Raw genomic sequence first — 12,318 nt, 5'->3', positions numbered from 1 at the left:
AGTGGGTAAATCTGTGTATAGAGGCGGCAGAGTATAAAGGTTGGGAGCATGAGCTCAGAAGCCCGATGCTGGGGTTTGAATCCAGATTCCACTACCTACTAGCTGTGCAGATTAGGGCATCTTACTTCCCTTCTCTGTACTTCAGTACCTGTCTCAGAGAGTTACATGAGGAGTCAGTGAGTCAGGACAAAGACTGGGCCCAGAACATCACCTGGTATATGGTAGTGCGACATTAAGTGTTTGTGGGGGTGGGAGTGTACACCCACAAGGACAGTCCCTGGGTGCCCTGTGACCTCAAGGTGAGGTGCCCCTCTCCAGCGTGGGGTGCCCCACGGCCTCACCAGCCTGGGGGAGCTGGAGCGCGCTCTTGCTCCACTGGGTCAGGCCCACGATGGCTACCATCTTGGCCCCGAGGCTGCTGCGTCGCTTCTTGGCAGTGCTAGTCCCAGTGCTGTCCCCAGCCTGCTGGGATCCACAGATTTCCCCACTGATGCTGGAGCTCCGCACCACATTCCTGGAGGCCGCAGCCGAGGCCGGACCTGACTCCCCGTTAAACATGGTCCACGGGGCGGCAGGAGCTCAGGCAACCCTGTGGGAGAGGGGGAGAGAGAAAGGGGTCCCACATCAGACCCCGGGCCACTCGACCTCGGCAACAGCCCTTCCTAGCTATGTGACCTTGGGCAAGGCACTCAGCCTCTCTGAGGTCGCGAGGATTAAATGAACAAGTCTGTGTAAAAGGTGTGCAAAGAATCTGGCTCCATCAATGGGATTGTTCTCATCAGCATGTGGCTGCCCTGACAAGCGACCTGGTTTGGCAGTGAAGGTGGAGGCTGTGCAGTCGTGTGACCCACTCTTAAATTCCAAGGGCCTCTACATACTAGCTGTGTGACCTTGTGACCAAACATCTCGGGGTTTCAGTGAACACCTCAGCAAAATGAGAAACGGAAGCACTTACCTCATAGGATTGTTGGAAGGATTAAATTAGCGCAGATGAAAGTGCCTGGAACCGTGTCAGGCAAAGCGTAAATATTCAGCAGGCGTGACTGTTGTTTTCACAGCCAGTAATGAGAGCAGAGAGAACAAATGTGGCTCCAGCCAGGCAGACTGCAGAAGGGGTCCTCCTGCTTGAAGGGAGTGGGACATAAAAGCGTAAAGAAGCAGGAAAAATCACTCTTAATTGCATGACTGGGAGGCAGCCACGACAAGCATTTTAACCTATTTCCTCCCAGACTCTTTTCTACACATTTTAAAAAATAACAACTCATCCAGCCAATACAATTTTCTATCCTGCTATTTTTCACTTAATGTTATATCACAAGACCTTCCCAGTGTCATTAACATTTTGTAGAAATGTTTAAATGCCACCATAATGTTCCATTGTATAGAGGCAGTATAATTAAAATACTCCAATACAGTTACTGCTTAGATCAAGTCCAGCTTTCTCATTTCTATCCTTTTCCCTTTCTCTCCTGTCTTTTAAACAGCACTGCAATAAGGATCTTTGTACACTGCTTTTTATCTGCTTATTTCCTTAGGATTGACTCCTGGAAATGAAGTGACTGGGCTATCGAGTGTGAATGCCACTGGTAGCTTCTCCCTTCCTGCTTCCTGGCAGCGTGCTGGTTTTATCCACCCCATCATTTGTTTCAGAGGCAGATCTTGATCTGTTTAAAACAATCAGTGAGCAGCATTCACCTTGGTTACTCTTACTGGTCCAAGGGTGGGCACATGACTAAGTTGGTTCAATCTGACTTAAGAGGAAGATTTGGACTCCAGGCTTACAAGAGAGGCAGGTGCTTCTCCTTCTGTGTTTCTCTCTTTTCCCTTCCTCAAGGCCTCTCCCTAAGAGACAGCCCAGCCTAGGATGAAGCCAGTGTTGCTGAGGGTGGCACGGGACAGAGATGCCACCCTGGAACCCGCCTTCTCTGGCTTTCCAGCTATGTGAGACAATATGCTTTCCATTGCTTAAGCCAGCTTGAATCGGGGTTCTCTGTTACACCCAGAAACATCCTACCTAACACTGACAGCAAAACATATTTCTGATTCTCGGAATACATTGCCAAATTCCTTTCCAAAGTCGACAAATTTACTCTCTAATGCTGCATTCAACAAATATTCAAAGGGAATGTAGCCAACAATTCATAGTAACTGGGTTTCCCTGATGGCTCAGTGGTAAAGAATCTGCCTGCCAAGAAGGGAAGGCAGGTTCAATCCCTGTGTTGGGAAAAATCCCCTGGAGAAGGAAATGGCAACCCACTCCAGTATTCTTACCTGGAGAATTCTATGGACAGAGGAGCCTGGTAGGCTACAGTCCATGCGGTTTCTAAGAGTCAGACACGACTGAATGACTTCACTCATAGTAACTGTTTATTGGAGTGGGTTGCCATTCCCTTCTCCAGGGGATCTTCCCACCCCAGGGATTGAACCTGGGTCCCCTGCATTTCGCACAGATTCTTTACAGTCTTAGCTACCAGGGAAGCCCAAATGGAGTATTACTTTTCAAAATTGTCAATTATTATATTGTATACCTATAACATATAATACTATACATTGACTATACTTAAATTTTAAAAACTATTCCAAAAAAAAAAAAGTCAGTTATCCCTAAATTGACCTATAGTTTCAGTGTGATCCCAATCAATATTCTAAGAGGTCTTCTTGTAGAAATTGGCAAGACAATGTCCTAAAATAACCAAAGCAATTAAAAAATTTTTTACCTATTCTTTTTTTCACATGGAACCATAAAGACCTACAGCACTCTGTTAGATCCAGGGACAGAACATAGTGATTTGGTGGTTCTATTCATTACAAAATGGTCACCACAAGTGACCCCAAGTTTGAACTATTACTCATATTCATGCTAAGGGGCATCATTTTATTTAATAATATACTTTAGAAAAATATCTTTTCTCTGAGAATAAAATTAAGGAAAAAGTAAGCCCCTAAAACTCCTGGGCCTATGCTGAGTGCCAACGATGCAGTAATGAGCCGGGCCAAATGCGTCCTGCCCTGCCAGAGCCTCCGGTTCGGGGGAGAAGACAGACAGTGAACAACTAGTTATGGAACTCAGTGCTTAGTGGCAGTTCTGATGAGAGCTAGGGAAGAGGACGGGGGCACTGGGAACTGCCCTGGGAGGGAGCAGGATTGCAGGCGCCCAGGGCTCTGTTTAGTGCGGATGCGGGATCTCCTGCTATCGACCTCGAAGTCCAGGGCCTGGGCAGAGTTCAGAAGGTATGGCTGCAGGTGGGCTCTGCACCTGGCCCTTCCCAGTTTGGTCCTGGCCCCCAGCACTTTCCCCAGGGCGGTGTCCCCCTTCCAGGGCCCTGTCATCCCGAGGGGAATCTGATTTTTCAAAAGGACACAGAAAGGGGAGGGGAAACGGGGGTGGGAAGGGAAGGCATCACTCCGGGCGGATAGCAAGACAGTCCCAGACAGCTGAGCATGGCTGCCAGGAGCCTGAGCTCCCGGTCAGCACGGCTCCTGTCGGCCTGGCAAATGAGGGCTGACAGTAGGGATGAGTCAAAGCCGCGTCTTGCCTTCTTTGTGGCTGTCTGGCCTGTTCTCCCTGGCCCTGTGATGTCTGCAGAGTCTCGGGTTGTATTTCTCCATCCATCCCCCATCAACCTTGCAGCTAATGGAAAGTCCCCCTGGACTTGAGTCTATGATGACCTCTTTAGTTTCCAATTCTAGTGCCAGTCTGTGTGTTTGTTTGGTATCTGCATGGTCTTCTGGTGGATGGTGGGAAAGGGCTTATCTGATACTTTGCATTGGTTACAGCATAAACCTAATTTACTCCTTAGGGTATTTCTGTTACATGCGCAGTTATCTCCATGTCACAGATGAGAAAAATGAGTCTAAGAACTGAAAGCCTCGACCGTCCAGCTCAGCTAAGTAGTAGCCAGGTCTGGACTCTTGTTCTGGGTCTCTTGTTCTCACAAAGAGACAGATACGCTCAGCAGCCCCTGCCCTTTCACCCCAGAGCTCACCCAAAGAGGGGAGCCCAGCCCTCCAGCACAGGTTTGTCCCGGATCTCCAGGCTAAGAAAACTGCAGGCAAAGTATCTGTGATGCGAAAACCTGCTCTGGCCCAGGTTCCCAGGCTGGCATGAGCATCTGAGGAGCAGCAGAGACAGCACTCAGACCACAGCTGGAGAAGCAAATGCTTCCTGGGTGCCACACGGAAAGAGAAGGAAAGAGGGTAAGGGACAAAATTCTTGACCCGGCCAACCCAGGGGCTCATGTTTCTTCATGAATAATGAATGGAACCGACAAGCAGATGGTTTGACATCCAGGACTCTGCACCATCCACAGCCGCGTTCTCATCTTTAACTGCCCGGGAGAGCTGTTGAACATTTAGGAGGGCCCAGGGTCTCAGGGCCTGACCTCTGGTCCCAAGTCCAGGGCAGGGCAGCTGGGGAGAGTTCAGAATCAGGAGGTGGGGTGATAATGTATATACAGATTCTTTGTGTGACCTTCTCTGGGCCTGGGTTCCTCATCTGTGTATAAACCGAAGGGGTCGGATAAAGTCTGACTCTTGAGTCCTTTCCACATACAAGGCAGCAGCAGGCTCAGAATCAGAGCTCCGGATGCTTCTTGGGCAGCCAGTCTAGCTCAAGATGGACAAGAGAGAGAGCCAGCCAGAGCCAACCACCTGGCCTCTATGAGGAAGGCAGTGCTGCTCACAGCAGCCCCCCAAGTCATCAGAGCACAGGGATGGGAACAGGGCAGCAGGTGGAGACGGGAGCAGAGTAGAGAGGGGCTGACACACAGCATTTCACATATTGGTGGTCCTAAGAGATGGCTAAAGGAATGTCTGCAAAAGTCACTGCAACAATGCCCTGCCTCCGAGCAGGACTGTCCCTTTTCCAACCCAGGTCATGGCTCCTGATGGAAGGAAACTCTCCCATGATCTTGCCAGGTCATGAAAGAATCACTCTTAAGTTCTCCCCGCTGAAGCCTCTGTGGTGACAGCTTGGACATCCCCTCCAGTGGTCCCTTCCCGCTGCCCCCCATACCTGCCAAGCTCCATGCCAGCAGATACCGTCCAAGCTGCCCAAGGAAGGAGTGTTTTCTTTCCAGCCTTCAATGTTTGACCTCTGCCCTGGGGTCTCAGTACCCTAAAGGCTCCCCACACCCTCCCCTGAATCCTGATAAAAGCAGGACTCAAGTTTTGGCCTGGCCACCCTGGGCCCCTTGCTCCTTTTGACCATGTGTCTAACCAAGTAATAAACCTTTTCTGAGCATCAGTGAAAGTGAAAGAAGAAAGTGTTAGTCTCTCACTTATGTCTGACTCTTTGCGACCCCGTGGACTAGAGCCCACCAGGCTCCTCTGTCCATGGAATTCTCTAGGCAAGAATACTAGAGTGGGTAGACATTTCCTTTTCCAGGGGATCTTCCTGACCCAGGGATCAAACCCGGATCTCCCACATTGCAGGCACATTCTTTACCGTTTGAGCCACTAAGGAAGCCCCTGAGCATCGGTAAGGCTACCCAAAAGCCCAAGATGAAACTACCTACTCACTCTTTCAACAGAAAATACCAAGGAATCTGTCACAGAGTGGTGGACTGTTAGTCTGGAAGGAATGGCAAATGACTAAGGCTCTTACCACCCCTCCCTAGACATCACTAATCCATCTCTCCTCCTCACTGGGGCCACAGTTAACTTCAGAATTCTTCTTAACTCAGTGCTGCATCACCAACTGATGAGAACCAGCTCATGAGGTCAAACTGATTTGCCTCCCTATTCCAACCCAAGCCTTTCATTTTGCAGAGGGGGAAATAAAGGCCCAGAATGGGAAGGAGACACACCCAGGGTCACAGAGAAAGCCGTCAACAAAACCAGAGCTCCAACCCAAGACTCCTAACTCCCAGGTCCTGTATCACTTGTCAGGTGTTTCCTCCTCTCCTCTCACCTTAAAGAAAACCCCCAATGCACCGAACTGATGAATCCGACTGTAGTGTTCCCATCACAGGGGGCGTGTCCCTCCCAACAGCACACCCCTAGGGCATTTACACAAGTCTTCTGTTAACTTCTGAGACACCAGTTTTCAAGAAAGGAGGTGAAGACAGTCAAAGTAGCTTCCAGGAGGAGGTGATGTGATGAGAGTCTGGAAGAAAAAAGGAGAGCTTAGAGGAAGGGCTGGAGAGGATACCTGTCCTCCAGGGCTTCCAGTAGCTTGTAGAGTAAAAAAGATAAGACTTTGGAGATAGTTGTGTGCACTTGAGCCAATCACTCAAACTCTTTGACGCTGTTTCCTCCTTTAAAACTGTCCAGACTCCTGGGTCCCCTAACCTGTCTTTTAGGGACCTCAGTGGTAAATTGCTGGTGCTAATGCCAAGGGACTCCTCCAGGTCCAGATGCTAATGAGTTCTAGATTCTATTCTCCCTCTGTCTTCCCCTTGATTGATATGGTCTGTGTCCCTCCCCAGACGCTCTGACACAACCAGCAGTCAGGAGTGTGTGTAATGGGGAGAGGGTGTCGGAGGGCGGGGGCCCGACTCCAAGCTCCAGGTCCGCCCCCAGTGTATGACCCTGAGCAGGTCATTCAGCTTCTCTGAACCTCCATCTCCTCTTCTATAAAATGAAGTTTACTGGCCACCTGGACCCAGCCCAGCTCTCTGGGCTGGACTGGAGACCCGATGAGTTAATGAGGAGCAAGAAAGTACAGTGATTTCAGTGATTTTCTTTTTTAAAACAAAGTTCTTATACATATATTTATCTATTTATTGGCTGTGATGGGTCTCAGTTGCTGCACAGGCTTTTCTCTAGTTGTAGCAAGCAAGGGCTAGTCTCTCATGGTGGTGGCTTCTCTTGTAGAGCACGGGCTCCAGGGTGCTTGGGCTTCAGCAGTTGTGGTTCGCAGGCTCTGGAGCACAGGCTCAATAGTTGTCGTGCAGGGGCTCAGTTGGTCGGCAGCATGTGAGATCTTCCCAGACCAGGGATGGAACCCGTGTCTCCTGTGTTGGCAGGTGGATTCTTCACCACTGAGCTACCAGGGAAGTCTCAGCACAGTGATTAACAGCACAGGTTTTGAGACTTGCCTGGTAGTCCAGTGGTTAAGACTCTGCGCTTCCACTGCGGGGGGAAGTGGATTCAATCCCTGGTCAGAGAGCTAAGATTCCCACATGCTGCAATGCTGTGCAGCCAAAAAAAAAAGCACAGGCTTTGGAGGCATACTTAGTTCAAAACCTAGATCTGTCACTTACAAGCTGTATGACGCAGGGCAATTTCCCTGAGCCTACAGTTCCTCATCTCTGAAGTGCAGATAATAATGCCTGCTTTAGGGTTCTTAGATGAAATATAAGTATTGCTAAAATAAGGATTGGTACAATCTACATGCTCAGTTGGGCCATCATATGATTACTTTGCATAATGTGCCTTTGTAAACAGTAAAGGACTCCATAAATGTTGGTGCTTATTAGTCTGGATTGCACACCAGGTACAACCACTTCATGGGAAGGCTCCGAGACCAACAGGATCACCTCCCACTGCAACCCTGGGTGCTTCCACCCAGAGTCTAGCATAAGTGTGAGACCTGGGTCCCTGCACTTCTCAGTTGAGGTGGGAGCTAGCATGTGACGCTGTGATCTTCCCTGCCAGCATCTCAGCTCCTGGCCCCTCAATGGATGCTGGATGCTAGGTTTAAGGCCTCTGCCTCAACCTTGATCCAGCACTAGGGCTTGCCCACCACAACACTCAGGCCAATCTGTGCCCATGTCAGAAGCCAGACTTAACCTCAGAATCCCTCTTAACACAGCACAGCCTTACCAATTAATGAGAAGCAGTTCATGATGTAAAACTGATTTTTTTAACCTGTATCTGAAGAAGGCAGGGTCCCTCGTTTCTAGCATTCACTTTCCCCCATCAGGGTGAGAAAGGTGGGTGACAGAGCTGGTGCATGGTTGGGGAGGGTGAGCTGGACCCAGGGAGGACACCAGCCTGAGTGGGGAGCACTCTGCCAGCTCCTCTCCTGGTTACATGACTTTTATCTGCTCCAAACCAGGTTTGCACACACACTATGCATAACAGGGAGAGACACAGGGCACAGAATTTCAAATGTGTGACTACACAGCATACAGACCCACATGAATTATATTCATTTAAAGACACAATCACCTGTGTACACAGACATACACACACACACACACCTAAGATACTCATCCACACCAAAGCACACAGAAGCAGCCACACTGACAGCCACCGGCAGACACACACACACACACACCCTTCCCCTGGCTCCTGCCCAGCTCAGAGAGGCACGATGAACCTCATCCCTTCAGTGGGCAGGGAAGTAGGAAGTGTCCTACCTGGATCTGTGGGTTCCCTTGGCCAGGCATGCACACTAGCTCTGAGCAGGCGCTTGTGTGAGCCTGCACACAGACACACACATACACACATACACACATTCATACATGCTCTGGCCCCCAACCTCGCCCTCCTGGCCCCCATCCACACAGGCCAGACAAAGGATCTCATCGTGAGGTTTGTGGCGAGGAGATGAGAAGGCTGGCAGGGAGCAGACGCTGTCACCATAGCTACAGAGCTGACCCACTTCTCCTCCACCCAGCCTGGCCCACCTAGCCCAGACAAGGAGGGACAAGCAGCTTTGGGCCGGGGGGCCCTCTCCCATCACACGCAGTAAAGTAGTGGCCTCTGAGGGTGTGGTAAAGGAGGAGTTGAGTCTGCGTCCTGATATGAAGGCCACAGCCAGACATCGCTTGGGGAGAGCAAGGTGCTAAGCACCCAGCCCCTGCACGATTCAGGTCTCCCCCAGCCTCGGGGCTTCTGGCCTCAGGGGCCCACGTGGTTCACGCACTTGCCCTGGACCCATTCTCAGACACAGTCCTCACAGCAGGGCAGGGGGTTGGGTGTCTGGACACAACCTGTGTCCTCCAGACTCCAAAGACTCAGGACACCCAGGGTGAGACAGACCCAGAGCTCAGCGAGCCCCGTCTCCTGTTCAGGAAAAGGTTCCTGAGGCTATGGCTGGTCTTCCCTACTTGGGCTGAGGGCACTGGGGGCACAGCCAGGCCTCCCTTCCTCAGACGGGGCTGCCTTGTGCCTTCTCTCAGCCAGGGGGCTCCTGAGGACATGGCCACACATCTTCCCTCAGAACCGGGGTCACAGAGGAACAACTCGGCTCCAGACAGCTTAGTCTTGTGAGGAGACGGCTCACAAGGTAAGATGAATCACTCCTGCATGACAGCCTCCTGCGGCTCCCCATTTCCTTCAGGAGAAAGTGAAAACCCCTCCCAAGGCCCACAAGAGAAGTGACCCAGGTCATTTGTACTCCTTCCCTTCCTCTGTTTTCCAGCCACCCTGGCATTCTTTTTATTCCTCAGAAGTGCCACTTTGCCTCCTGTCAGCCTGGAACGCTCTTCTCCAGCCCGTCCCCACCCTTGTGTGCTGAGGGCCTGGCATTGGTCTGTCACACCACCTCTGCTGGCTCAGCCCCACTTCTGACCCTAACCTTTGCTGGCTAATCCCTACTCCGTGCTCAGTCCCTGACTGGATGTCACATCCTGGGAGAGCCTTTCCAGACAAGGTTAGACCCCCTGTCATGCTCCCCTAGACCCTATACTGTCCTTGCCTGTTATGGGTTGAACTCTGTTTCCCCCCACCCTCTAAAAAAAGATAAGTTTAAAGTCCTAACCCCTGGTACCTCAGACCTTGTGGGAAATAGAGTTGCTGTAGATGGCAGATGGGGTTAGCCAAACTGCGGTCATCCTGAAGGAGGGTGGGTCCCTAATCCAGAAGGACTTATAAGAATATGGCTATGAGAAGACAGAGATAGACCACAGAAAGAATCCATGTAATGATGGAGGCAGAGACTGGGGTGACAGAGCAACAAGCCAAGGAATACCAAGCATTGCCAGCTGTCAGCAGAAGCCAGGAGAGAGCCATGGGACAGCCTCCCTCGGAAGGAACCAACCCTGCTGACACCTTGATTTTAGATTTCCAGCCTCCAGAACTGTGACACAATAAATTTCTGTTGTTTTAGGCCACCTGCTCTGTGGTACTTTGTTACAGCTGGGCCTAGGAAATGAATACACTGCTCATCTTATCTTGTTCAGTGCCTGCCTCCCACACCATGCCCACCCCCCACTCCGGCTGTGTGTTGCTTAGAAAGAGAAACCATGCCATCTTCTGCATCCAGAATCCCCCAGTGCCTGGCACACAGTAGGACTCTCTAAATATTTGTTGAATGAATGCATGGTGATCTAAAATAAGCATTAACATAATAAATGGTATTTATAGCTGGATAGTAGAATTGTGAATCATTTTTATTTTCTTCATGTGACATATTGTGTTTTCTAGAGTTACTACTTTAGAAACTGTATTAATGCTCTCATAAAGAAAAAGTGAATATATGTATTTTTCTTTTCAAAATATACATTAAAATAGCAGACATTTCCACCAGCATGTGTATTGTGAACAGGGAAAAGTTTTGCTCTCTTGATAACTGTCTTTTTATTGATTAATTGATTTCTTCTCATGTCACAGGAGTGCCTTCTGGAGTCAGATTTACAGCTTGAGCTCCGGGGCCTTGCGGGGCATAGATTTCAGGGGAAAACATCCAGGCAAAGTGCATATGCTTCCTGGCCATCTCCATCACCCAACCCCTCTCACAGCTCATGGCCAGATGTGGCCACTATTGCCTGACAGGGGCTGCGAGACTTGGTCCTTAGGCATCCCACTAGAAAACACGCCGGGGCTGATGGCCACTCCCAAACAGAAGCAAGATGCTGCCCTCGGTGGACACACCGGTCCAGAGCTTCTCAAACTTAAATGTGCACAGAAATCACCTGGGAATCAGGTTGAAACACAGATTCTCATTCCAGGGGTCACAGGAAGGTGGAGCTTGAGTTTTTGCATTTCAAACAAGCTCTCTCGAGTGATACCACGCAGTTGGTTGGAGGACCACCCAAAGCACCAAGAGGTAAAGATAAAAATACCCTGGCTGCTCTGTAGAAGGTGTGAACTCTTTAGGATTGGGAGACCAGAGCAGGCATCATGGATCAATTCCCTGCAGAACACCTCAAGAGATGGGTGCGATTTAGAGAGGAAAGAGGTGGAAACAGCTGGGAAGGACCAGAGGAGGAATGCTATGTTCAGAGGCTGGTGAACAGAGCAGTGCAGTTGAAGCAGGAGGTGGGTGCAGCTGCGGAAGAGAGGGCTGGGAACGTAGGCTGGGAACAGCCCAGAAAGGGCTCTGAATGCAGGGCTGAGAAGGTTGGCTTTAATCCTGAAGGGAGTGAAATCTGACATGACTTAGATGTAACATTTTACAGAGATCAATCGGACACAGTGCCAAATCAGAAGAAAGCCTAACGGCAGGAAGAGCAGTCAGGAGGCATGCAAGCAGGGCTGCACTGCTTCAGACAGTGTTGGTGGAAAGAGAAAAGGGGTGCAAGAGTCATGGAAGGGCTTGGGGGACTGCCTGGAGTTGGTGATGGGACAAAGTTGGGGGCAGGGAAAAAAACAGAATCCAACATGATTTATAGGAAGGGTGGGGGCTGACAGGTGCCACCAGCAGAGCATGTGGGCCTGGAGGGAAAAGCTGGCTTAAAGGAAACATGAGTGCCCATTTCGGATATGATGAATCTGAGATAATTTTGCAATTCCCCCATGGAGGTGTTGGGCAGGTAAGCAGATTCCCTAGAGCTCAGGAAAGCAGAGTGGGTGGGCAGGATTTGGGTGTGTACCCCAGAGGGAAAAGTGGGGTGTGGAAAGGAAGGAGAATGCCCGGAGGAGTGTGAGGAAAGAGAGAGAGGTAATGCCCACAGTTAGAGGGGAGGAGGAAAACGAAATCCACTGAAGGAGGGAAAGTCAGCAAGTCAGGGTAGGAGAACTCAGAGAAAATGTCACGAGTACAAGGATGACCAATCTGAAGACCTGACCACACCCTGACATGGAGACCAAGGAGAAGCCTGCATAGCTCAGGATACAGGAGGGCAAAGGAAGCCCAGAGCAAGAGCACAGCTTGAATGGAAAGCAGAATTTGGACTAGTGGAGAAGGGAGCTGGATTCCCTGGGGAAGGTCTGGGTTGCAGCAGGTTGCCAAGGGGCCTGGGGCTCCCAAGCCCTTATTCCAGCTCAGCCCATGCACAAGAAAGATAGTTTCCCCAACCCACAGCACCTGCACATCCACCAACTACAGAACGCCCAGGGGCAGAGCAGACAACTGGGGGAAAAGGTCTTTGGAGCAAAGTCTATTGCTGGGCAGCATAATTTATCATCCAATTAGGACTCTTTCTAAGAGTGAGCAGAGACATACTAACATTCAAACCACAGTAAGTTAAGACTGTCCCAGGCCAA

The 12,318-nt window shown here is 50.3% G+C and overlaps 1 protein-coding gene across 7 annotated transcripts in view; it reads right to left on the bottom strand.

The window, feature by feature from the left end:
* RIMS3 (regulating synaptic membrane exocytosis 3) overlaps window positions 1-12,318 on the bottom strand; it is a 48,782-nt gene that overhangs the window by 25,865 nt on the left and 10,599 nt on the right. For 4 of the 7 annotated variants that reach the window (XR_014054861.1, XM_081493965.1, XM_081493964.1 and 1 more), the window contains exons 2-4: window positions 5,912-6,106; window positions 956-1,121; window positions 342-589 (exon numbers count right to left, since the gene is read on the bottom strand). Coding sequence is in view for 6 of the 7 variants with exons in the window: in XM_081493965.1 (XP_081350091.1) it covers window positions 342-558 (217 nt within the window). In the remaining variant the exon portion in view is untranslated. Of the gene's footprint in view, window positions 1-341; window positions 590-955; window positions 1,125-5,911; window positions 6,107-12,318 lie in introns of all 7 variants that reach the window. The other 3 variants (XM_081493966.1, XM_081493963.1, XM_081493962.1) reach the window with 2 other exon arrangements.

The sequence above is a fragment of the Giraffa tippelskirchi genome, chromosome 5, assembly GCF_054371585.1.
Source record: "Giraffa tippelskirchi isolate mGirTip1 chromosome 5, T2T-mGirTip1v1.2.pri, whole genome shotgun sequence".
Classification (NCBI taxonomy): domain Eukaryota; kingdom Metazoa; phylum Chordata; class Mammalia; order Artiodactyla; family Giraffidae; genus Giraffa; species Giraffa tippelskirchi.
The sequence above is the reverse complement of the archived record's forward strand: the minus strand, read 5'-3'. Positions and strand labels throughout refer to the sequence as shown.